Genomic DNA, 26,801 nt, shown 5'->3' on the forward strand with positions numbered 1-26,801 from the left:
GCCCATCAGCAGACGAATGGATAAGGAAGCTGTGGTACATATACACCATGGAATATTACTCAGCCAATAAAAAGAATTCATTTGAGTCAGTTCTAATGAGATGGATGAAACTAGAGCCCATTATACAGAGTGAAGTAAGCCAGAAAGATAAAGACCAATACAGTATACTAACGCATATATATGGAATTTTAAAAGATGGTAATGATAACCCAATATGCAAAACAGAAAGAGAGACACAGATGTACAGAACAGACTTTTGGACTCTGTGGGAGAAGGCGAGGGCGGGATGATCTGAGAGAATAGCATTGAAACAAAGTATACTATCAAGGGTGAAACAGACCACCAGCCCAGGTTGGATGCATGAGACAAGTGCTCAGGGCTGGTGCACTGGGATGACCCAGAGGGATGGGATGGGGAGGGAGGTGGGAGGGGGGATCGGGATGGGGAACACATGTAAATACATGGCTGATTCATGTCAATGTATGGCAAAAACCACTACAATATTGTAAAGTAATTAGCCTCCAACTAATAAAAATAAATGAAAAAAAGAAGAAGGAAAAAAATGAAAACAGACTTATGGTATTAAAGGAGACCACTTAAAATGATTACATGTGTTATAAAAAGACTAGAAGAATATATTCCGAACAGTATATATTACCAGTGTGGCAGGACTTCCATTTTCTAAGCTTTTCTATCTATTAGTTTTTTTTTTCCTTAAAATTTTTTTAATTTTAAAATACATGAGTCAGAAAAAACTATATTTTTTCCCTATATTATCTATCTTTTAAACATTGGAGCATCTCAGTATCAGGCTATGCAGACCATTTCTAGAAATGCACATAAGAAAAATGCATACCTCATCACCAACCCTTTGTCTTCTCATTCATATCTCCTGTTAAGACAGGGTCTCTGCCTGCTTTACTGACTACCAAACCTTCGGTACTAGAACATCTGGCCGATGAAGGCACTTGGCATATAACTGGCAAATGAATGAGTGAAGGATGTATACTTTTCTCCTTTCAAATTTTAGATATACTGATATGTTCTCATACTGTTTCAAAATAGAATACATGTCAAAAGTCAGCTAAAATAAAAAATGTACGGGGAACTCTCTTTTCTGAATCTCACAACTTGCTCAGGGTGGCTGTTATGTGTTGAACTGTGTCCCCTCCAAAAAGGATACGTTGATGTCCTAATCTAATCTCTGGGACCTCAGAACGTGACAGTATTTGGACACAGGGTCTCTGCAGGTATAATTAGTTAAGACGAAGTGACACTAGAGAGTGTGGGTCCCTGATCCGATAGGACGGCAGTGTGAAGACAGGCTCCGGGAGGAGGCCGCGTGAGGACAGAGGGTTGAGGGGATATTTACACAAGTCAAGCAGGGTCAAAGCCAGCCAGCCAAAAGCATCAGAAGCGGGAAGGAGTCCCCTACGGGCTTCAGGGGAGCTCAGTCATGCTGACCCCTCGATTGCAACTTCTAGCCTGCAGAACCGTGAGACACACTTCTGCTGTTTTAAGCTTGTGGTATTTAGTTAAAGCAGGCAGCCTGAGGAAACCAACAGCGGCCTTGACTTTGAATTCCTGCAAATAGTGGGGGAGGAGTAAATGGTCACCTGAGCATTGTGACCTACAAGCTTTCAATGACTTTCCAGTTTAGTTTCTGATAATGGAAAATATTTTCAAGAACATGCCCAGTCAACTCAGGAATGCTAGCAAAGTAAACAATAAAGGGCACACACAAAACAACAGGTAACTGAAATTTTAATAAACCTACGTATTTACATAAAAACTGCAAAAATCAACATTATAACATGGGTTTTCAAAGATTAACATTTACAATTATAGTAAAATATAGTTTCACAAAGTTAAATTTCCTTGACACGTCATTTCAGTATTAATCTAACTGATTTTTTTTAAGCATCGGTGTTTTTCTTAAGTGAAATGTTAACATGGGACCCCAGTATATAAAACAGAAAGTAAAGCTGTTCTAGTTCATGAGGAGGGTTTCCAAGGGGGCCTCACACTTCCCTCAGTATCACCTCTTAAAACTCGTAGCACCCTAAGCATTGTCTGAGAACCGACGACTGAAAATATTAACAATATACACTGAACGAGATTTCACTGACAAAGAAGAACTAGAAAACTTATTTGGGAACCGACACTTTGTAAACCTTTGCTTTTCCACATGTTTTTCTTTGGTTTTATCACCTTAGAAAATTCCTCGAGTGTTAATTATTTGAATGGCAGCTATATGAAGCCAACACTGTATTTCTGATTTGCTGCATTCTCCCACCTGATCTCCTTTTTTCTAAACATTTTTGCTTCTCCTTAATTTTATTTTTCCAAAGCATTGGTTTTATGTCTTACTACTTCTTACTTCCTTCCTACTACTTCCTTACTTCCTTCTCACCAGGAGAAGGAAATGGCAACCCATTCCAGTATTCTTGCCTGGAGAATTCCATGGACAGAGGAGCCTGGGGGGCTACGGTCCATGGGGTCTCAAAGAGTCGGACACGACTGAGTAACTAACAATTTCACTTGTACTTCTACACCTGGGAAATAATCTACAAGATAGATGGTGCTGAATAGGATCCAATAACAATGATTTTTTAAAAAACATTTTTAAGGCAGTCTCTTGTTCACATTAACAAAAATAAAACATTTCTCATGAATAAAGCCTTAAAGTCAAGCTAATTCTTGGGATAATGAAGCATTCCAATAAAGCGAAGGGAGATTCTAAGTAAGATGTAACATCACAGGGCCTTAGGATGGATGTCTAAACAGGACAGAAAAAGAAACAGTAATAAAAAAAAAAAAAGAAAGAAAAAGAAACAGTAAACGCTCGGTCTTTCTATTTGAGGTTTAGAGGAATGGCTGGGCTGTGGGAACATGAAGGTGTGTACACAGTGATGTTGATTAAAGAAAGATAAGAAGGTTGCATTGGACCCCAGTGGGCACAGAGCCACAGGGAAGCATCTATTTAAGGCAACGTTTGTAAGAGTTATTTACAGGCCATGGCCTTGGGTTAGCTGGCTGGACTTGCTCATTAAGGTCCTTTCTTTGAGACTTGTTCTAGGTAGATTATTCACTCCACAAACAGGTCTGTATTTCACAAACTCTAGTGCAGTGCTTACAGACATTAACTCATTTAATCCTCATAACAACCCTGTGAGGTAGGTACTATAATTTGCCCCATTGTACAGACGAGGAAACGGACACAGGCAGATTAAGCAACTCGCATACGTTCATAAGGCTTGAAAATGTTGATCTCGGATTCAAACCCCTTTCAAGAGAGGAACTGACATCTTTGGCTAGTATGAGACGTTTGTCCTAAAAAGTCCCGGGAACCGGCCTAAGTAAAAAAGGAAAAAGCAGCACCAGGACTGATAACTTCACTTGATCATCACACCACAAGGAGAACTTCTTCCACTCTCAGTAAAAGCCCTTGAAATTGTTCTGAAATGCCTGAAATGCAATCACAAACTGTCTTAATGTGACACACCAGCTAAACGAACCAGAAGCCTATTCATGAGGCACTTGCTTCTCTATCACAGACACCAGCATAAAAAAAGATAGTAAATAAATATTAAGCATGATATAAAAAAGTTGGTTTCAAAGAAGTTTTAAGAATAATCCTGTACATCCCAATTCATTACTTTATCATATTCTTGAATCCTTTGCTTTATGTGAGAAAGTTTATTCTTCAGATAATCACAGCGTTCTTTTTTTTCTAGAAATGTAGGGTCCTGGAAAAGAAATATAGCTGTTAGGTCAGCCACCGGCTTCCTCAGAGAAAACCACAGCAACACACATTGTTACCCAGAAAATGGCCTTTCATGGCAGATTTCAAAATCTGCCCAACCAGAATTATAGGAAGTTCTCTACATGTACTTCAGTAGATTTTATTTTTTAGAATAGCTTTTGGTTCACGGCAAAATTGAGTCAGAAGTAGAGAGCTGACGTGCCCTAAACTTAAGTAGTTTAGAATACATTAAAGGGTAAACCATGGATTAATAAAAGCACTCCTCAGCCTCTACTGATTTGTGCAATTAAGTTAGGGATGGAATCAGAAACCTGTAAAAGAACTTAAATCTTTGTGAATGAAATGTGGGTGAAGAGCTCTGTACGGGGGCTCATTTCCCTGGCTTCCTAAAGCAGGACACAGCAGAAGGTTCTCAGGACAGAGAGGAGAACAAGGGCGCCCAGCAGTCACCCATGGCTCCTAACAAGGAGCATCTTAAGAAACACAAAACAAGAACTACATTAGCTACAACAACCTGAAGTCTGTCAGTCATCACCACTGCACCTGGTAAGGATACACCATAAGAAGGAAATGGTTTTACTCACATTCTTTTTTTTCTTAAACTCTTGGTGGATTCTTGAAATTCTCTCGTGTTCCTAAAAATAATATATTGTATATGTGAATGAAAATACTTGCAGTTACTCAGATCATATCTCAAGAGGACTTCCCTGGTGGTCCAGTGGTTAAGAATCTGCCTACCAATGCAGGGGGACATGGGTTCGATCCCCGGTCTGGGAAGGTCCCGCATGCCGCAAAGAGCAGCTAAGCCTGTGTGCCACAACTCCTGGGCCTGAGTGCTGTAACTACTGAAGCCCAGGTGCCCTAGAGCCCGTGCTCTGCAACAAGCGAAGACACTGAAATGAGAAGCCTGGGCATCGCAACTAGAGAGTAAGCACCACCCCCCCCCACTCCCGCTCGCCGGAACTAGAGAAAGCCCGCAGGCAACAACCAAGATCCAGCAGAGCGAGGGAAAAAAAGAAAGAATGTCTCAATAGTACACTGGGTACTGAGCACTGAGTACACGCTGGGAGATGAATAGGCCTGGCTGGCAGACTCCGGCCCATGCAAAGTTCAGCCTGTGGCCCAGAAGTTCACTTTTGTGACACAATTAATATCTCCACTTTGGATAAAGCCTGGAGGAGACAGGGAGACCAAGTGCGGCCCTGTCGTTTGGCTACTTACTTGCCAAGTGTGGTAAAAACCAGAGGAAATGACTACTGTCGGGATTATCATTGGAGCACTCAGTCTCTCTGCCTGCTGTAATCAGGACCCTCCCACCCCGCCAACTGCAGAGCCACAAGCCTGAGCCCTGTTCACTCACGCAAAGCCTACAAACCCGAGACCATTGGGCCTGGGCTTCAAGACCACACAAGACGGTCGGGTTTCTCGACATCTGTCTGTCAACCAGCCTGCTATTCCCAACCTGCACTGATCTAGATGCTTGAGACCTGCTCCTCCATTCCTCATCTAAACTTGGTCACCCTTCTTGGAACTGTGGACCTTGCCTGTTCACCAAGTGGTACTAAGTGATCCTGGACCTGCCTTATGTGCTGGATTCCTCCTGGTTCCCGGTACAGGCGTCTCTTAGCCAACACCTTTCCATCACTCCAAGACTGGGAAAATGTCACTACTCTACACATTTGGCTTGGAGAGCTCATAATTATAACTCATTTAAATGTATGTGTTAAAGTCTGGTCAAAACAAAGATGCCCAACTAACAGAGGTCACAGGAGAAGAATATGCATATCTACATATAAAATATGAATGTGTGTGCTAAGCTGCTACAGTTGTGTCCAACTCTTTGCAAACCTATGGACTGCAGTTCTCCAGGCTCCTCTGTCCATGGGATTCTCTAGGCAAGAACACTGGAGTGGGTTGCCATGCCCTCCTCCAGGGGATCTTCCCGACCCAGGGGTTGAAGCTGCGACTCTTATGTCTCCTCCTTTGGCAGGCAGGTTCTTTACCACTAGCGCCAGCAGGGAAGCCCCATATAATATGGATATATACTCTATATACATACATTTGACATTTATTAAAAAAGGCTGTATGAGTTTTAAAAATTTCAGTGACACAAGTGGTAGATTAGATTAATACACTCTTTTTATAAAGGATAAACGTTCCTTTACACACAAATCTGCAGAGCAGCATTATTTATAACAGCCAAAACATGCAAACAATCCACTGTCCATTGTCTGATAAATGGATAAAAAAATGCGGTATATTCATACAAAGGAGTATTATTATTCCACCACAAAAAATAATGAAGTATTGATTTCTGACCCAACACTGATGAACCTTGAAAACATGAGGCTACACAAAAGAAGCCAGATATTAGAGGCCAATCCCCAGGTGCCGCAGTGGTAAAGGATCTGCTAATGCAGGAGATGTGCATTTGATCCCTGGGTTGGAAAGAGCCCCTGGAGGAGGAAATCGCAACCCACTGCAGCAAACTTGCCTGAAAAATTCTGTGGACAGAGGAGCCTGGTGGGCTACAGTTCATGGGGTTGCAAAGAGCTGGACACGACTAAGTGCCAGAGCATGCACACACATTATATTACCGCATTGAAGTCTTCAAAATAAGCAAATTCATACAGACAGAAAGCATCAGTAGTAGTCAGTGGTTGGAGAGAGGGGAAATGGGGAATGAATACTAAGAGGTATGGGTTATTTTTTTCTTGGAGGGGTGATAAATATGTTCTGGAATTAGAGTGGTAATGGTTATACAACTTTGTGAATATATTAAAGCCAACCAGGGAGTTTCCTGACAGTCCAGTGGTTAGGACTCTGAGCTTTCACTGCTGAGGGAATGGGTTCAATCCCTGATCAGGAAAACTGGGATCTTGCAGGTTGTATGGCATAGCCAAAAACCCCCACAAAAATCCAAAACAAACAAACAAAAAAACGAAATCACTGAATCAACACTTAAAAGCAATAAATTTATGTTATGTGAATTATATTTCAATGAAATGTCGGGTGAAAAAAATGCCATTGATTATGAGGGCATCCTAATTTCCCAGATATTAAAATGTGAAAAAGACAAAACATTCAAGTATGGGTCTCCTATGACTGCCGTCTCCACCCTCGCTTTCCTTTCTGCCGTAACCACGGTCATCGGGCTGAGGCACGAGCCCCGCAGCCCACACGCGCAGCCTCAGACCCACGCTCCACCCTTACCCGCTGCGCTCTCTGGGCCTGGGGTGCTAACTGCTCCGCTGTGACTTCCCCGGGAGAATCAAGGCCCCTGGCGGCTCCTCTACACTCCGTCCACCATTTGTGAATAAGCCCTCCGCAAACTATGTTGGTTTGAGTGTGCGGTCTGTCTCCTCTGGCACCCTAATTGACTCAGTATGTACCTTAGGCAAATTCATATTTTACTTAAGTAGGAAAATAAAATACTGTTTAATAATGGAAAGCAAGAGACATTAAAGGATATACTTCGAATTGTCACCCTGAAGATCTCAAGTGACTTCCCCAGGCAGCAGATGCATGTGGTTATGCCTTCTCTACACTTCGGACAAAGTCAGAACTCGTCCTTCCTCCATCGGAGCTCCTCCCCAACAGTGCAGGCCCTCACCTGCTGGTTTTCTGAATGATGCGGCAATCTGCTCATCACGGCATCCAGCTCGTCAAACTTCCTCAGGACAGCCTGAACTTCTGCGGAGAGCTCTTTGTACTCTGCAAACTGGTCCTGGAACACAGCTTTATAGCGTTCTCGCTCATCACCTGTCTGAATCATAGGGTATTTCCTGAGGGAAAAAAATAACCCAAAGTTGAAGTGTGGCCAAGATGCTGGAGTAGGAAGAGCCCAAGCTCACCTCCTTCCATGGCCACAGCAGAATCACAGCTATTTAGGGAGCAACTATTGACGAGAAGGACCAGAAGACTAGCAGAAGGCATTTTCTACAACTAAAGATGCTTACTAAAGAAGCAACCACAAGATGGGTAGGAGGGCAGAGATACAGTAAAGTCAAGACCCATGCCCGTGGATGGGCAACCCACAAATGGGAGGATTAACTACAACTGCAGAAGATCTGCTCAAGGAGTGAGGGGTCTGAGCCCCACCCTGGGCTCCTCTGTACTGGGAACACAGGCCCCAGAATATTTGGTGTTGAAGGTCAGTAAGCCTTACCTTCGGGAGATTCTGAGGGCTGTGGCAAACAGACTCTACCCTTAAAAGATGCACACAAAATCTCACACACTCCAGGATCCAGAGCGGAAGCAGTAAGTTGAAAGACATCTGGGTCAGACCCACCGTGGATCCTGGAGAGCCTCCCAGACAGGCAAGAGGCAACTGGAACCCACCCTGAGGCCACAGTCACTGCAGCAGCTATTCTGTGGAGCTCGTTCTACCACGCAGACCCTGGTGCCGTGGAGCGCCAGGGTAACCCTCCCTCTAGCTCACTGGCACAGGGACCAGGCCCTGCCGCCAGCCTGTGAGCACCAGTACTGGGATGCCTCAGGCCCAGCAGCTAGCCAGGTGGGGTCACAGTACCACTCACTAGGGGGCCAGGTGGGCCCGTCCACCAGAAGACCAATACCAGCTCTAGGACCCCTGGACCCTGCAGCCAGAGACCCCAGGACCCAGCTCTGCCTACCTGTGGGCCAGCACCAGCCCCAGCACCCGGCCCCAGCTACTAGCGGGCGCACACCAACTCCAGGACCCCGGGACCTGGCGCCACCCCACCAGCTGACTGGCACTACCCTTGGGGTCCCTTGAGCCCCAGCTTTCCCATCGGCAGGCTGAAGTCACGGGACTAACCTTCCCCCTCCCCAACCTTTCCCCTGGCCAGACCCTGGCATACCCACCAGCACCAGAAGACCAACCTCAGCTCTGAGACACTTTGGGCCCCTAAGCCAGCTGCCCTGGGACCAGACACCAGCTTTGAGACACCCTGGACCCCACAGCCAGCCATGTCAGGAACTGGCCTCACTCAAGCAGGCTGACCCTAGATCTGGGCTCCCCAGGGCTGCCACCACCAGCCCTGGAAACCAGCTCTGCCCATCAGTGGACCAACACTAGCCCCAGGACCCCCCAGGACTTCACGGGCATCAACCTTATGACCCAGCCCCACCCACCAGGGGCCAGCAACCTCCACACAAGGCCAGGCCCGGCAACAGGACTAGGAGGCAGCCACGCCTATCAGACCATCCTCGGCAGTCAGCCTGCCGTAACAGCAGGACCCATGCAGCCTGCAGAGGCCACCGTGAGAGCATGCAGCTCTGGCGACTGGAAGGGAGTGCGCTGCGGGACACACAGGACATCTTATACAAAAAGCCACCACTTCACGGTCAAGAAACAAAACCAACCAGCCAGATACACAGAAACAAAACCAGCAAATTAGCCAAAACTAAGCTACAGGAACTTATGTTCCAAATAAAGAAACAAGATAAAACTCCAGAAAACCAAGTAAAGTGGAAATAAGCAAATTACCTGATTACCCTCATAAAGATGTTCAAAGACCTCAGGAGAAGAGTGGATGGACAGGGTGAGAAGTTAGAAGTTTTACACAAAGAGTGAAAAAATGAAAAGGACACCAAGCGCAGCTAAAGAATACAATAACTGAAATGAAAACTCTTTACCAAAAAGGAATCAACAGTAGATAAGACGACACACAGCAACAGATCAGCAAACTGGAAGACGGAGCAATGGAAAACACTCACTTGAGCAGAAAAAAGATTTAACAAAAAAATGTGAGAATGGTTTAGGAGACCTCTGGGGCAACATCATGAATACTAACATTCACATTATAGGGGTCCAGGGAGAACAGAGAAAGGGGCAGAGAAAATATTTAGAGACATAATAGCTAAAAACTTCCCTAGCCTGGGCAACAAAGGGAAAGCAACAATTTATCACTGGCATAAGGCAATCACATGACATTTCAGAAGAAACTCTACAGGCCAGGAGGGAGTGATAGAATATATTCAAAGTAATGATAGGGCAAAGAGTCGGACACGACTGAGCAACTGAACTGAACTGAACTGATGATAGGGAAACATCTACAACCAAGAAATATTCTGCCTGGTAAGGCTTTCATTCAGATATGATGGAGAGATCAAAAATTTTACAGACAAAAACAAACAAAACAAAAAATTTTACAGACAAGCAGAAGATAAGATTTAGTATCATTAAACTAGCTTTATAATAAATGTTAAAGGAACTTCTTTAAGTAGAAAAGGCCACAACTAGAAACCTGAAAATTAAAAAAAGAAAAATCTTATTGGTAAAGGCAAATATACAGTAAAGGTAGTAAACCAGCCCTGTATAAAGCTAGTAGGAAGGTTAAAAGACAAAAGCCATAAAACCATCTGAGTCACCTATAAGTAGTGGTTGCCAGAGAGGAGAGAGGTGGGGGAAACAAAGAAATCGGTAAAGGAGACTAACAGGTAAAACTTTCAGCTGCAAAATAAATGAGTCACAGGTATGACATGTCCAGTGCAGGGAATATAGTCAATAACTATGTAGTATCTTTGTATGGTGACAGATGAAAACAGACTTATCCTGGGTATGATTTTGAAAAGTATAGAAGTATTGTACCCTTATGTTGTGTACCAGGAACCAACATACTGTTGTAGGTCAATTATGCTTCAAAAGCAAACTCACAGAAAAAGAGATCAGATTTGTGGTTACCAGAGGCGTGGGCAGGGGAGGAGGAAGTTTAGGGAGAGAAAATTGGATGAAGGTCATCAAAACCTATGAACTTTCAGCCATGAGATAAATAAGTATTAGAGATGCAATGTACAACATGATAAACACAATTAACAGTGCTGCATGTTATATATGAAAATTATTAAAAGAGTAAATCCTAGCAGTTCTCATCACGAGGAAAAAATTTTTTCCATTTTTTAAATTTTGTATCTATATGAGATGATGGATGTTCACTAAACCTACTGTGACAATCATTTTATGATGCATGTAAGTTCGTGATTTCATTACACTGTAAACACTAAACATAAACAGTGTTGTAGGTCACTTATATCTCAAAATTGGAAGAAAATAAAATCAAAGTGATAACTTTTTCATTAAAACAAGAGGAACAGGAAATCAGCTTATTATCTTATTCCTCAATGACCACACTGTACCTTCAATTCAATATACTACCTCTCAGGAAACAAACAACTGTTCAAATATAATTGACTTTAAGCAGAGTATTAACTTGGGGATGAACAGAAAAATGAAATTCCAAATGGAACCTCGCTATCTCTACCTCAAAGAAAAGTAGATACTTACGCCACGTAGTCTGGCATCACGATCGGTTTGGGGATGTGGCCCGGGGGAATGTGTCCACTCAGAAGTTCAGGTTTCATTTTTGTTGCTCTTAGTTCTTTAAAATTAACTTCTTGGTCTCTCTGTCTCTCACAACTGGTGGCCATGTCACACTACAGTTAGAAAAAGAGGATTTATTTATAAACAAAAGCAAAAAACAAAGCAAAAAAATCTCAACTTTATTCTTAGAAGAATAAACAGCCAGCACAGTCAAAAATAAATAAATAGTAATTAAAAAAAAATCTAGTCTCATTAAGGAAAAAAAAAAGGAGTAGAGTGCTTGGGGGCCCCACTGGGCAGTGCCCAGAATACCAAGCAAGCTGGAGGGGCTGGTGGATTCCAGGAGAGGGGTTTCCACATTACAAATAAAGGAGTAAGGTACAGAGAGATTCAGTGAATTCAAGGTCTCACAGCTATGAAGTGACAAGCAATGATGAAAACCCTGCCCTTTCCAGTTAAGACTGCTCTCACTGCTGAGAGCCCAGGTCCTGTGAGTTGCATGGCACAGCCAAGGGGAAAAAACCCTCAGAAACAGCACTTTTTGACTTTTTGGTTCTTTAAATGAATAACAGGAGGAAATCAGTTTACTTAAATGTATACACTCAATCCTAAAGTTCCCTGAAGCTCTGGTTGCTGTGCAATGCTTAGTTGCTCAGCTGTGTCCAATTCTTTGCGACCCCACGGGCTGTAGTCCCCCAGGCTCCTCTGCCCATGGGGATTCTCCAGGCAATAACACTGGAGTTGGCTGCAATTTCCTACTCCAGGGGACCTTCCCAATCCAGGGATCGAACCCAGCTCTCCCACATTGTGGGCGTATTCTTTAATCACTGAGCCCCCAGGGAAGCCCAAGGAGCACACTAGAAATGAGGCTGTGATGGGCGGAGGCGGGCAAAGGCACACTGCTTTCCATGACACAGAAGCAAGCTCCCTCCACGCCTCCCTTGGGTCTTTGGTCTGTGCTTGCTGAATAAAACTCCATGAACTGAGAGTGGCTGGGGAGGGACCCTAGCCCACTGAAAACAAAATATGAAATGGGAATTTAAAACCTTGCTCTTTACCTGGTCAGGCAGCTTTGAAAATCCTTTGTTTCCTGATTTCTCTCTCAGAGGCTGCCTTTGAGGTCTCATTTAACATTAGCTCACGTGAAAAACCTCCAACTGTTAACTCACCAAATAGTGCAGCCCATGGATAAGCCCAGATTAGACGTGGAGGCTGCTGACTCTTCCTGGGGGAGGGCTACCGAGATGGGAAGCCTGCACCCAGGCTGGGCAGAAGGGGAAAAAGGGCTCCTCTGCAGAAACGATGCTCAACCACTGGCCCCAAACAGCAGGAACACGAGTGGAGAGCAGAAAACCCAGAAGAAACGAGATCAAACAAGACTATTTCAGGAAACATATTCTGAGGTTAGCATCTATTCCGCTTTGTTCCTCGCTGGTCAGAAGGCCACTTCTTCATCCTATTGAATTCTTTAATGCTTAATCTTGAAAATCCAACATGGTATTAAAATCAGGGGAAATTTTTTGGCTTAAATAAGTGAATTTCCATTTCATGGCATCCCTTTTTAGCTTCTAAATATTTAACAACCTGTTTTCCCCGAGAGCTGCCTGAGAAGCGTCCAGGGAGCACACTGACCCACTTAGTCAGCAGCCCTGGGGCAGGCTCAGATTGCACGGTCAAAATCACGAATTCTACCCAGGCAGTCATGTTGGACAGGAGAGTCCATGTGAGGGTCCCCCCTCAGTCAGTCAGTTCAGTCGCTCAGTCGTGTCCAACTCTTTGCGACCCCATGGACTGCAGCACGCCAGGCTTCCCTGTCCATCACCAACTCCTGGAGCTTGCTCAAACTCATGCCCATCGAGTCAGTGATACCATCCAACCATCTCATCCTCTGTCATCCCCTTCTCCTCCTGCCCTCAATCTTTCCCAGCATCAGGGCCTTTTCTAATGAATTGGTTCTTTGCATCAGGTGGCCAAAGTATTGGAGTTTCAGTTTCAGCATCAGTCCTTCCAATGAACATTCAGGACTGATTTCCTTTAGGACTGACTGGTTGGATCTCCTTGCAGCCCAACGGACTCTCAAGAATCTTCTCCAACACCACAGTTCAAAAACATCAATTCTTTGGTGCTTAGCTTCCTTTATAGTCCAACTCTCATATCCATACATGACTCCTGGAAAAACCATAGCTTTGACTAGACAGACCTTTGTTGGAAAAGTAACATCTCTGCTTTTAAATATGCTATTTAGGTTGGTCGTAGCTTTTCTTCCAAGGAGCAAGTGTCTTTTAATTTCATGGGTGCAGTCACCAAGTTTTTTTAAGCTGAAGCTATTCATTTTCCTTACTTGCCCGTCCCTAATTCCAAGAGTCACCTTTTCATATAAAATGGAGTTCTAAGAACTCAGAATATTTCCACACAGACTATCTCATCTGCTTTATGTTTTTTCCCCCTGTTTTTATGCTCTTAACATTCTCTTTCACTCTTTTTGGGTGAACCACACTGATCATCAGTTCAGAAAATCTCCTGGGGAAAAAAATCTAGAACTAGACACGACACAAAAATGAGAACCTCTTCAGGCTTTCACAGGAAGGAAGTTAGTTGGACTCCAGCCCTGGGATACACCACTCTCAAACAGTACTCCAGATTACAAACACATGGCCCCAGATTTCACGATCTTTCTCTGCATCTAGCAAAAACTAGTCTTGTCACAGAAAAGCTTTGCTGTGAGGCAAGAGGAAGCAATTAAGCCATGGGGTAAATAATGTCATGGATATAATTACTAAGTTTTTCAAATAAAACATGGGCTGGATGAATACATTGTCAAGTTAGAAATGGGGAGAGTCAGACATGTTTCAGGGTGCTTTTGTTCAATTTCTGACTGTCCCTCCCTATAAGTGTATTTGATGTTATGCACAGATCCCAATCCCAAAGCCACACTATTACTTTTTATGCCCAGACTAGATTTTTTAAAAGTATTTATTTATTTATTTGGCCATATCAGATCTTAGTTGCAGCATGTGGGATCTAGTTCCCTGAGCAGGGATTGAACCCAGACCCCCTGCATTGGGAATGCGGAGTCTCAGCCACTGGACCACCAGGGAACTTCTCCAGGTTAGATTTTGACTTTTCTAGTTTAGAAATCTGCTCAACACTTAAAGACTTAGAACTTCTTTCTGTAGAAAACTGATGATCCATTTAGCTTACTCTGATTGTCAGTCACTGAGTTAGTCACAGGTCTAACTGAAATGTACATCCTGACGCAATTAATGTTGAATAAATAAATGAACATTTAAAATGAACTAAAACACAAGGGAATCAGGAAGTTAAAACAAAGTACAACTAAAAAACAATCAAAATACCACACACACACACACACACACACACACACACACAAAGCAGTCTTGCTCTGATTCTATGAACAGTGTTTAAACTAGAGGTTTGTAACGTTAGGTCCACACTGTCCTGTGAGAGAGAAACTCTTCAGTATTCTATGGATCAGCCATTAGTATTAATACCAGTCTCACTTATCCCCATGCGTGGTCAGTCAGGACTGGTCAGATATCCCTTGATTTCTAAAGATTTATGGATATCCAAGAAAACCACAGCAAGGCTCAGTTGTAATTCAGATGACTTCATATACATGTCAATAATTTAATGCAACTGACCCTTTAAAAACCATGGCTAACTACAGATCCTCAAAGTTGCCTTGATCAATGAATAATGTTGAATTTGAGACATTATCATTCATAAACTGATTTCCCGAGGAGGTGACACAGGAACACAAATCTGTGAGTTGTTTAGTTTTGTACTTCTTGCTTGCTCTCACACTCACACACACTCACCCTATTAATCTTTTGTCTGTGTTTTTAACTAGATTTGTAAGCCCCTGGGAAATGGAGATAATGTCCCTTGTTGTACCCATATCACTGGCCCACAACCTGTCACGTGTTTGTTCAATGAATGAATTAATGATGACACCAATGTTTTAATCACGATTGCTGAGACAGGCTGTTGCTCATCCACTTAATAAAGTCCTTAATTCAGCGTGAACAAAATGTCTTTAAATAGTATTAATATTTGTATGTTATAACATAATTGAGAACAAAGTGAAAAAGAACCTCATCAAAGGTATTTTCAAAATGAATGCACTTAACGAAAAAGAACTTAAAGAAATTAGCAACCCGATAAAAAACAACTGGACAAGATATGAGCAGACAGTTAATAGGTAAGAAAATGCACTGGAGAAGGGAATGGCTGCCCACTCCAGTATTCTTGCCTGGAGAATTTCATGAATAAACAAGCCTGGAGGGCTACAGCAGTCCATAGGGTCACAAAGAGTCAAGCAGCTTTATTAATAATCACCACAAAATGTCTATACCCTGGTAACTGGAAAAACTGTGACTATTCAATAAAATATTCACTCCATGATGAAAATTTGAACTATTAATACTTTCAACAATTTATATGCATTTTAAATGTATTATGCTAAATAAAAGAAAGTTGACACCAAAGGCCACATTCTATAGGCTTTCACTTTTATAATATTCTGGAAAAGGCAAAACTAATTGAAGAAGAGCTCAATACTTGCCGAGGTTGGAGGTAGCGAGACACGGTTAACAATGGGCACAAAGAGGTGATAAAATGTCTTGTCTTGATTATAATGGTGGATATATAACTGTATACTTTGTCTAATTCATCAAACAGCACATCTCAAAAAGAGGAATTTTATTCAATATGAATTATACAATCAAAAAAAAAAAAAAAAAAGAAAATGCAAACATAACATGAAAAAGGCTCAACCTCACTCCTGATAAGAGAAATGCAAATTACAACCACATTAGTGACGTTTCCCACCTACCAGGTTGACAGATGTTAACAAATCTCCTAACACTGTGTGGTCACCGTGTGTGGTGAGGGTGTGAGGAAGCCTGTGGTGCTGCTGGGGATAGAAATTGGTAGATCTTCTGTGGGGTAATCTGGCAGTCAAAACAAAAATGCACATGCCTTTTGATCCAGAAACTCACTTCTCAGAATTTCGGTGTACTTGTACATATATGAAAGGAAGTATGTATATGTATGTAGTCGTGTGTATAAGGTTATTCACTGTAGCACTATTTTTAATAGTGAGAGGTTGGAAACAACTTACATGTTACTATATGACTAAATGAATTACAGTCTAGCCATAAAATGCAATACTCCGTAGTTATAAACCAAGAATGCAGAAGTTTTCTATGTACTAATAAGGAAAAATCTTAGAAATACATTGTTAAAGTGAAAAAATAAGGGATATAACAGTAGGCATGGTATGCCACCGTTTGTGTAAAAGAAGGAGTTGGGCAAATCGATGCCTGTCCATCTAACACATTTCTGAAAGGAGACACAGGATACTGGTAACACTGGCTGCCTTCACGGGAGAACTGGGAGGCCACCATACAGGAATGGGAGAGATCCTTTCGAACTTTGAATCAAGGGAATATACTTCCCTTTTAAAGAAGCAAACAAATCTGAAGGTTGGATTCTTAACTTCTTGCTTAGAAATAATGCCTAGGGACTTTCCTAGTGGTCCAATGATTAAGACTCCAAGCTTCCACTATAGGGGGCACGAGTTCAATTTCTGGTCCAGGAACTACAATCCTGCATCCCATGTGGCCCCCACCCCCCAAAAAAAGGAAAAGAGATAATGCCCAATATCTTGAAAAAAGAACTTTTCAATGAGGTAAAATTATGATTAAAATATATTAAATTATTCTATATATACAAATAATTATAATAACAGCATCTCAGTTAATCCCCTCAAGCAAACTTGTGAGGTAGAAATTATTATTATCTCAATTTTACAGATGAAGAAACTGAGGCCTGGGAAGGTAAGTATCTTGTCTACCGTCACAGTTAGTAAATTGTGGTATAGGGATTTCTTTCCCAACATGACAAAATTTGGCATCTGAAAGCAACATGACAAGTATAGGCAAGAATGGGGAAGAGCTGAAGACACTGAAGAAAATTGGGGAGAATCGCCTTCATTAAAAAAAAAAAATTAAATATATAATAAGAACCAACTATGTTCACTTGCAGAAGCTTTCATCTAACAAAATTAAAAGATACTACAAATAGCCTTGTCTGATTTAGCCCTCTTAATATTAGGAAAAAGCTAAAAAGTCCTATTACGAACTTAATGCAATAGATACACTTTTACAGGCAGATGATCTACAAATAGACGAGAGAAAACTGACAAATCTAGAGATAAAATATGGTGTGGACTTTGTTCTTACCATTTTCCTTTTCGATGGCAATGATGGCTCACTTATCTGGAACAGAAAGAGTTAAAATGACTGTTAAGAGGTATGTGAAGCTGCTGAACAAATAGTTTTGTCCCTTCGCATTTATAGCCCAATTTCAATTTCATAGATACTGATTCTCTACAGATGGAGTCCCGACTCTTTTGGCCACGTTTTGATGGACCAGTGGAGAACCAGAGGAGGAGGAATAACTGTGACTCCCTGTCAATCAGGATTAGAAAGCAGAGCTGGCAATAAGGAGATGGTGGCGATGACTATGGAGTTGCCTTAAACTACCTAGAGATTTTATTTATTCTTGATTCCCACTACTTCACACAATTAGAGAGTTTGGGGTGGTTACATTATTAATTTTATAATTAAAAAAAAAAAGCTACACGCCAGTATGTCTTAACATTTAGGAAGTTACAGAAACACAAACAGGCATCAGAAGTGATTCAAGTTTAATCAGCCCTTACGCAAAGTCTTATAAAAACAAGCTTCTGTTAAGAAAAGGAAAAGAAATAAAAGAATTATATGAATAACAGCCATAATAATGTAGAATTTGAAGTGATTAAGTGATTAAGAATTTAAGTGATTAAGAACTCATTATTAAATTACATAAAATTATAAGGATGTGTTTCACTATCTGATTTCACACTGATTAGAATTTAAAATTCTATACTTTGCATACACAGATGTAAAACTTAAAAATATGCTTACAATACTGAGATAAATTTGTAAACTCCAAGAAAAGTGGGTTTCAGATTTCATTACAGATTTAAACGAGCACTTTCCTCTTGCAACTGAACAATTATGCTTTTCATTAAGTCTTACCATACTAAGGAATCAAGATTGTTCTTAAACTTAATGATGGGACATTTACTTTACTGAATATGTTATTATTCTTCTTTATAGAAATTCAGAAACTGTGTCTCTCTTACGTATTGGACAGACAATAGTGCAATCAATGAACTATGTATTACATTACACATCTGGGGTCTGCTTGCAACGTCACACAACAGTGACATGCCAGAGTGGGTTATCTGGTCAGAGCATGTCAGTTACTGAGTGAGGCCTTTGGAACTTCAGACCATTAAAAACAACAATGACAGCTTTGTTTTGAGAACTATAGGTATTTAAGGAGGGAGTTAATAGCAGAAAGAACAAAGATGGTGAAATCCCTTACCTCCTGTTGCTCCGTGTATTCCCTGTGTCTCCGAGCCGCCTCGTGCCTCCACAACTTTAGGCAAACCAAAGCACCAATGAGATAGACAATCATGGTGACAAAGAGGAAGATCATGGCTGCTATCTGTCCTCCTTCCACCCGGCAGAATCCTGCGTTCACTGGCGTGTTAAATAGCGGATAGTAGCAGAGTCCCCCTCGGTTGGTATCGTTCACATAGACTATGGCTGCGGCCATGTACAAAATAAACAAGGAGACATTGATTCCAAATTCAGTGAGAGGCCACCAATTTGAGTCCAAAAGAATGGTCCGATAATACATGGACATGCCAAGCACCAGGATGATGATGGTGGTCACCCAGGCCAAGCCAGCAACCACAAGGACAAAAGCGGTTTTGGGGCCACTGTAGTAATAGCCCCCGTAGGTACTGCCCAGGCCACCCACGCCTCCTATGCCGTAGGGCTGTGAGTATCCAAACATGTTATACCACTCGCTGTCCTTGTGAATGTACGCCGTGACACAGGCGAAAACGCCGGCCCCCAGCAGCAGCTCGGCCACCCCCAGGATCCGCAGCAGGCCTGCCCACGACTTCATGTAGGAATACCGAAGGTGATACTCCTCTACCTTCTCGCTGTAGGTTCGAGCTGTGTGTGTGTGTTGGCCTAGGGATCCATAGGGATCATGAGGAAACACGGCCTCAGTCTCTTTCTGGGAACGCCAGCTGCCTTCGGACCCACCGTGAGGATCTTTGCAGGAGTTGGGGGGTGAACGATGGTTTGATCTTGTGGGCGAGGCTGGAGGTGAACACTCCACTCCATCGGAGATGTATCTGATGTCCGACACCGGCTTATCCCACTCCGGGTCCTTTTTCTTCCCTCTGAAGAAGTTCTTCCAGGACTCAGGGACAAAGCGTCTTACAGGCTTGAGATCCGGCGCTATGGCCGGTTCCTCTGTGTCACTTGAGTAGAATTCTGGGCCGAAGGGCGGCTGTAATGGGAGAGGGGGTGGTGGCAGTGGATCAGCGCTCACGGCCAGCTCACTGTCTCGAAGAGTCTGGAAGTTTCTCACAGTGCCATCTGGATAGTCTGAGTCCCTTGGGACCTCATCATAGTGTCTGTTCCGATTCCTGGATCTTCTATCACTGGACGACATTTGCGATGTTCACACCTGGGGTCAGGATTAAAGTTATCACTTATGCTTAGTTATGTATCCCTTCAATGATGTTGGTTTTATTCACTTAGTAGCAAATGATCATATCCAGGAAACCAATATGATCATATCTAATCATTATGATATAGAAAATGACAATGCAACTATGTGTAACTATTACGTTAGCCAGGGATACAGAATCATTCTATGAGATTTTAAGGGCAATTAAAATCTTAAACCTTAGTTCTGGATTACAACATTTATAAGTCAAATTTACCTACGAGCCCTATAAACAACAAAATGTAAAAAAACAAAAATAAGACTAAATTTTAATGCAGGGTGCTAACACATTCCAAGTAGAGTCCATTCCTCAAATATCTAAATAAACATATTTAAGAGTTTGAGCATACCAAAATTTGATGGGTCAGCAAATACTCTTCACTTTCATTAGCTCAAGTCTGTTTTGGAACAGCCCACGAGAAGCAGTCTGGTAAACACACGGAGTGGAGAGCCCCTTTCCTTCCTAACTTGGCAAGTCATGTTTTCGGAGTCGCTTCTTCCACTCTAATGGGATAACGCTTGATACTAGAAAATTGACTTCTTAGAGCCACAGCAATGGCCATGGACATCACTCTTTGCAGAGCAATTATTTAAAGGTGATTTGCTGCAGCCATGGAAAGACTCATAAAGTATCTCAGAAGACTTGCCTGATGGTCCAATGATTAAGAATTTGCATGCCAGTGCAGGGGACATGCGTTCAATCCCTGGTCTGTGAAGATTCCATCTGCCTCGGGGCTACTAAGCCTGTGACCACAACTACTGAGCCCAACGCTTTAACCCTGCGAGCCGGAACTACTGAGCCCAAGCACCTAGAACCTGTGCTCTGCAACAAGAAGTCACATACCATTAACTAGAGAGTAGCCCCTGTTTACTGCAACTAGAGAAAGCATGTGTGTAGCAACAAAGATCCAATGTAGCCATAAATAAATAAAAAATCTTTTTAGAAGGTGGTGTCTAACTCTTTGTGACCCCATGGACTATACAGTCCATGCAATTCTCCAGGCCAGAAACTGGAGTAGGTAGCCTTTCCCTTCTCCAGGGCATCTTCCCAATCCAGGGATCAAACCCAGGTCTCCCGCATTGCAGGCGGATTATTTACCAGCTGAGCCACAAGGGAAGCCCAAAAAGCTATTTTAGGGAGTATTAAACACATCTGAAAAATAGAAAATATACTTTTTATCACACCTGATGATTTCCTTCAAGAAATCAATGACCTGGACACATATGCAAAAAGGAAACTATTTGCTATTATAACTACTACGTTTAAGGTACAACGTTCCTCTCCCTCAAACTGCTCATGAGTATTTATTGAAGACTCATTGGGCACATGGTATTGTACTTGGCACTGTAAAGGTCTCAAAATTAAAGCTGGTAATCCCACCTTTACAATGTTGAACAATTTAGAAATTCCTAAGGCTTTGTTTTTACTTTGTCAAACAGAGATCTATCACTCAATTATTTACCAAGTACTGGTCATGCACCAGGTTTGCTGAAGATGTATCAGTGAAAAAAGTTGATGGAAATCCTTGCCTTCATGCAGCTTAAATTCTGGGGGTGGGGAGCAGGGATGACAGACGATAGATAAGGCAAGTGAAATAGATGCCAACGAACAAAGTTAGGAAAGAGGGTAAGAAGTGCAGTGCGGATAGGATGCTATAATTTTAAACAGAGTGGCCAGGCAATTCTTCAGAGAGAACAAGACCCCTGAATATAGAAACGAAGGAGAGGAGAGAAGACGCCAGGCAGGTATCAGGGAAGTGTTCTGGGCAGCTGGAACAGCTAGCGTAAAAGCCTTAAAGTGGGAGTGCCTAGCATTGTTGAGGCATGGAGGCGGCAGCAGCATGAGAGGGTGTGTAGTAGAATTGAGGCCGTCTGAATCCTTAGGACTTAAAAATCATTAGAAAGGATTTAGATTTCTATTGGGAGTGAGATGAGAAGCCATTGGAAAATTTTCAGTGGAGGTCTGACATGATGTTATTATTTTTTTAAACAGGATCACTCTGGATGCTGTGTTAATAGTACATTCCAGGAGAAAAGAGTGAAAACAGGGAGACTGGCTAGGAGGTCACTGAAATACAGTTGATCCTTGACCAACACAGGAGTTGGTAAGGTGTAGTTGTGATTCCAAATCCATGGATTCAACCAACTGCAAACCACTCAGTACTGTATATATATTTATTGAAAAAAAAAAAAAAAGTATCTCAATGGACCCTCAGAGTTCAAAGCTGTGTTGTTCAAGGGTAACTGTACTCCAATGGGCCATGGTGGTAGCAACAAAGATAGCAAGAAGAGGTCAAACTGTCTGTACAGGTAATTAAAATTTTTAATAAAGAAATTTCCAAACATAATAAAAAGTGGAAAGAATAGTATTGGGAGCCCTTATGTGCCAAATTAGCAACCTTCAATAATTATCAACTTATCAATACTGTTTCATCTATACCTTTCCCCTTATTCCTTTTGTCTAACCCTTTTGTCAATAGATTAAAGCAAATCCCAGACATCAGATCATTTTATCTACAACATTTCTACACGGCTCCAGCTTAGTCCTTGGAGGAGCAACCTAAAGAGAGTCTAAGATACCTGTTAAAAGCTCAGGCAAAGCTAACAAGTAGGTAGGCTGCCCACAGAAGTGTATATACTACCACAGACTAAATACAATCACCTGGGTATTGAGTGGAGCTGGAGAGGTCTAAATTCTGGCGTTTAGAAAATGCCTGAATGGGACACTCCAATTTTAAAGAATTAACTGTGAGTCTCAACATGGTGCCCAATGAAAAGTCGGAGAAAAAATTTAGTATAGAAAACAGTTTACATAAATGACAGCAATTAGCAGTATTTTTTGGTCTTTTATCTCTTTATCTGTAGTCTAAAAGTACTTAAATTCTAAGGATGCATAGTACTAGTATAATTCTTGAGATACAGTTTCCTAAAAAAAGTAGAGGCAAAAGCACCCCAAATAACTTTAACAAGCTTTACATATCCTTCAATATCTTTGATATACAGGCATTTAAGGGATACCAGTTTGGCAAAAATGTACTTCACTATAATGGATCTAATTTATGCTCACTTCTGACGGCATCCCCGACTCAATGGACATGAGTTTCAGCAAACTAAGGGAGAGAGTTAAGGACAGTCCGGGCTACATACATGGGGTTGCAGAGTGCGATGCGACTTAGCGATTGAACGACAGAAAGACTTGTGAAAAGTAGCTTATTTGAATTAGATCACCTTGGTGGTGGTTTGGTTTAGTCGCTAAGTCGTGTCCGGCTCCTGTGAACCCATGAACTGTAGCCTACCAGGCTCCTCTGTTCCTGGGAGTTTCCAGGCAAGAATACTGGAGTGGGCTGCCATTTCCTTCTCCAGGGGATCTTCCCGACCCAGGAATCCTGGGTTTCCTGCATTGCAGGCATATTCTTTACTGACTGAGCTACAAGGGAAGCCTTAGACCACCTTAAAAAGTAAAAATTCCAAATTTGAAGAAATGTGTAATAGCAAATTATGTGACTTTAGAAAGGTCCAGTCAGTTGTATTTTTACATTTCAACATCTGGATACCCCTAGCATCTTTCAGGGTCTCACAGAGCGTCCAGTTAGAATCAGCACGCTGAGGCAGAAAGAGTTTTTGTTTTGTTCAAGCCCCCGGGCCCCGACTTCATTCGGGCCCTGATTTCTCTCGGTCTGCACACACCGTAGCGGTGATTAGAAGAAACGGTCCTCCCCAGTAAAGTGTTACAGGAATTCAGTTGGTCACCTTTACACCACAGAATCACCACTTAGCTGGCTTTTAAAGTTACGCTGGGCCCCAGACACGGGCAGATTTTACACACTACTGGTTTCCAGTGGAAAGGGAACTGCGCTTTGAACCGGAGCCTCGAGCGGGTGCCCGGGAACAGCAAGCATCCCCGTCGGGGTCTCTGCCCAGGCCGCGGCTCGTCGCTCCGCCCCCCGCCCCACCTATCTCGGTCGGTCTCCAGCTCCGCACCCCCAGGTACGCGTCTCCGCTCCAGAGTGAGAGTGCACTCTCGGTCAAGATTCCGCCCCAAAGCGGCCGGAACTAAGTTGGGCCGGACCGGCCCAGGTCGGGATAGCCCAGCGCCCGGAAGCACCGCGGCTTCCCGGCCGGGGGTGGGGCGCGTCTCGCCCGGCACCTGTGTCCGCCGCAGGAAACCTGGCAGGCCGAGGGGCCCTCCCGCTTCCCAGGCCCCAGCTCTCCCCGGGGCCCGCACCCCTTACCGCGCCGGCGGCCGGCCTCGGCCGAAGGTAGTGGCGGGCCGCGCAGCCAGCGCGCGCGCCCAGGACGCTCGCCCCCCACCGCGCACCTGCCTGGGGTCCGCCGGCCCCTCCCCGCCCGCGTCCCGGTCACGTGGGCCCCACCCCTCGGGCCCAGCTCACCTGAGCGGCCACCTGCCAAAGCGCCCTCGCCGCCCGCGGCTCTGAAACCCAGGTCGGCTCCTGGGGCGGGGCCGGGCCGAGCTTCGCCCCGCCCGGCTTTGTCAGGCCCGGACTCCCGCCTGGGGCCTGGGCGGGTCGGTTTCCCCACCGCCCCCCAACCACACCTTATAGCAATAGCTTCGGATCAGGCTCCGCTGGGAGAGCTCTGGAAAGGTCTTTAAGGGTGAGATTAAACCCTCTGGAGAGTTTTCTTCGCAAGGTTGCCATTCCCTTCCTTCCCTATTTTTGAAAAAGTTTGGCACTGGGTGAAGACTTGTGTCCTATGCCCAATGATACATGGCAGACAGTGCATGTTAGGAAACATTGAAATACAGAAGAAACAATGAAATTCAGTATTTTAATTTTTATATAAATTATGTAAATAGTTTCCAGAAAGTTATCTAAAATATTCCACTGTACAACATATAAAAATGGTATCTCAGACGCTACAGACCAGAGAGAAACTGTGAATAAGGCACAAAGTTTATTTACACTCATAATTGCATCCTAAGCTGTTTTATAATTCTTATTTACAGCCCATAGAGTTTCTGTGTTCTGAATTATTCCTTCACATTTTCTGGTATTTGGCATAACGTTCAAATGCATTTCATACACACTGACCTCCTCTCCCAACACCACTCACAAGAGTAAATAAATACTAGAGGAAGAAACAGATTATTTCAAGGCTTGAGCTTCTATTTACTTCAATATAACAGAGGTCAGTTCTCTGTGCTGAAATACTAGAAGAATTAACAAACTAATTCACCTGAAGTCTATTATCACCTTTCAAGTACCACTGAATAACATGAGTATGAATCTGTCAGTTAACAATCTCATGGGCAGGCTGCTTTCTATGTCCCATCGCTCTCATAGTCTTCTATTATCATGTCGTCTTCTTCCTCGTCTCCCTGGGCTGAAAAGGGCTGAGGCTGGCTGGCCGGCAGTTCATTCCCACTATTCTGACTCAAAGGAAGAGACCAGGTCTCAGGTTCAGCGCTTTGAGTGGGTTCACCCAGTGCTTCCTCTGCAGACTGCCCTCCAGTAAGCTGGGCTTCATCTCCGCTGTCCGCCTCTATCATTCCATTTTCCCTGTCAGTCAGGGCTTCCATTTTCAACCTGCCAGGTTCATAACACAAGCACTAATAATCATCAAAGGAGAGGATTCCTTTAAATTACATCAAGAGTTTGAAGATTATAAAGCCATCTCCCATTGTCTCTCATTTACCTTCCTGTGCTTTTTAACCAGGCACTCCAGTTTATTTAACAATATAAACAAAACGAAAAGGTAAATGACAAACAATAAATCATTACAACTTATAACACAAGTTAATTAATATCTTTAGTAAACAGTTCTTATGAAAAGAAAAAATTAAATGAAATAAAAGATATAAAACATGAACAGAGAGCTTAAGGAGAAGAATGGTTACTAAATAAATTGCTCAACCTAATCTGTAATTTTAAAATGGAAATTAACATTGTCATCTTTCAAACTGGAAAAGACCTTTTAAGATAATAAAACCCAGTGGTGGAAAGCGTTAGGAGAAAAGAACATGCTGAAACACTGTAAGTGGGCATTAAGATTGGCAAAATATTCTTGGAAGCAATCTGGCAACATAGAGCAAAGGTGTATATCCATTGATCCGGCAATTTTACGTCACAGAATTCATCCTACATAAATAGTCCTTGATATACATGATGATTTAGCTTCAAGGAAGGTTGTAACAATAAAAGCTGGAAACAAGCTAAATGTATTAATACAAAATGAGGTGTAGGTTCAATTAAAGGAAACTATTCAGCTATTAAATAGAAATATTAAACATCAAGTTTAAGTATCAGAATATTCAACATTATCAATATAAATCAAAGATAATGTTAAATATGGTCACTGTCAGTGAAAGACAGCAGTACCAGTCACTGTGATAAGTAGCACCGACAAATCCTGCCTCCCAGTTCAGATCAAGTACTTGAACCAATAATAAAAGAGTGACTCTCATTCTTTTAATTACATCTTAGGAGGAAAAAGACAACAGAAGACAAGTGTCTTCCTTTGATTTTGGTGTCATAATCTTTGAGGGAAAGGAGCCAGTGAGAATAGTTGGTCCTTCTTTGATTGAGAAGTGAGGAAAAAAGGGAAGTTTATAAAAGGTCTGAGCCCTGATCATCCACTGGGATGATGCTCTTAAATCCATCCATCATTATCTTTCTGTAAAAGGAAAGATGCGCTTCCCATAGCTAAGTCACTGTACAGAAGAAACCACTAAACAAAGGCCTTTATTGAATCTATGAAGGTAGAGGGAAAAAAATCCCAGACAAGCAAGTTTTCCATTTGGGACCAGGAATAGGAGAACTAGAGGAAGGGGTAATAGGTGCCATTTCTGTCATTTACCTTTATCCTTAAAACCAGGATGCAAGTACTTTTTAAACCTTTTTTAGAATGCCTGAATGCATAATTTGATCTTACACATAACCCAAGTAGAAATGAACTACAAGCACTGTGTTAATCACTGATATTAGCCTAGAAGCTATTTTGCAATAGAATGAACGGTATAGATGGAGATTTATCCCTATATTTATATATTTTTTCACTTGTCTGAATTTTCAATGTAAAGAAATAAAAAGTTCCTGACTATCATACACT

The 26,801-nt window shown here is 42.6% G+C and overlaps 2 protein-coding genes across 7 annotated transcripts in view; both read right to left on the reverse strand.

Annotated features, from left to right (window-relative positions):
- Positions 1–1,747: 1,747 nt before the first annotated feature.
- Positions 1,748–24,255, reverse strand: MARVELD2 (MARVEL domain containing 2). Of its 3 annotated transcripts, none has more exons than XM_043489048.1 (7): positions 24,125–24,255; positions 18,528–19,691; positions 17,336–17,371; positions 11,034–11,182; positions 7,380–7,551; positions 4,351–4,401; positions 1,748–3,749 (listed from the first exon to the last, which is right to left on the reverse strand). In XM_043489048.1, exons 2-7 carry the CDS (start codon positions 19,674–19,676, stop codon positions 3,627–3,629), a joined length of 1,680 nt encoding a protein of 559 aa, XP_043344983.1. In that variant the 5' UTR covers positions 19,677–19,691; positions 24,125–24,255; the 3' UTR covers positions 1,748–3,626. The 3 variants fall into 3 exon arrangements, with proteins under 3 accessions (XP_043344983.1, XP_043344984.1, XP_043344982.1); XM_043489049.1 differs by lacking the exon at positions 24,125–24,255 and adding an exon at positions 23,966–24,066; XM_043489047.1 differs by lacking the exon at positions 24,125–24,255 and adding an exon at positions 21,197–23,045.
- Positions 24,256–24,507: 252 nt separating this feature from the next.
- Positions 24,508–26,801, reverse strand: part of RAD17 (RAD17 checkpoint clamp loader component) — a 34,446-nt gene continuing 32,152 nt past the window's right edge. For all 4 annotated transcript variants that reach the window (XM_043488561.1, XM_043488564.1, XM_043488562.1 and 1 more), the window contains one exon: positions 24,508–25,279. In XM_043488561.1, the coding sequence (XP_043344496.1) occupies positions 25,015–25,279 (265 nt within the window). In that variant the 3' untranslated portion in view covers positions 24,508–25,014. The remainder of the gene's footprint in view (positions 25,280–26,801) is intronic.

The sequence above is a fragment of the Cervus canadensis genome, chromosome 16 (genome assembly GCF_019320065.1).
Source record: "Cervus canadensis isolate Bull #8, Minnesota chromosome 16, ASM1932006v1, whole genome shotgun sequence".
NCBI classification, from domain to species: domain Eukaryota; kingdom Metazoa; phylum Chordata; class Mammalia; order Artiodactyla; family Cervidae; genus Cervus; species Cervus canadensis.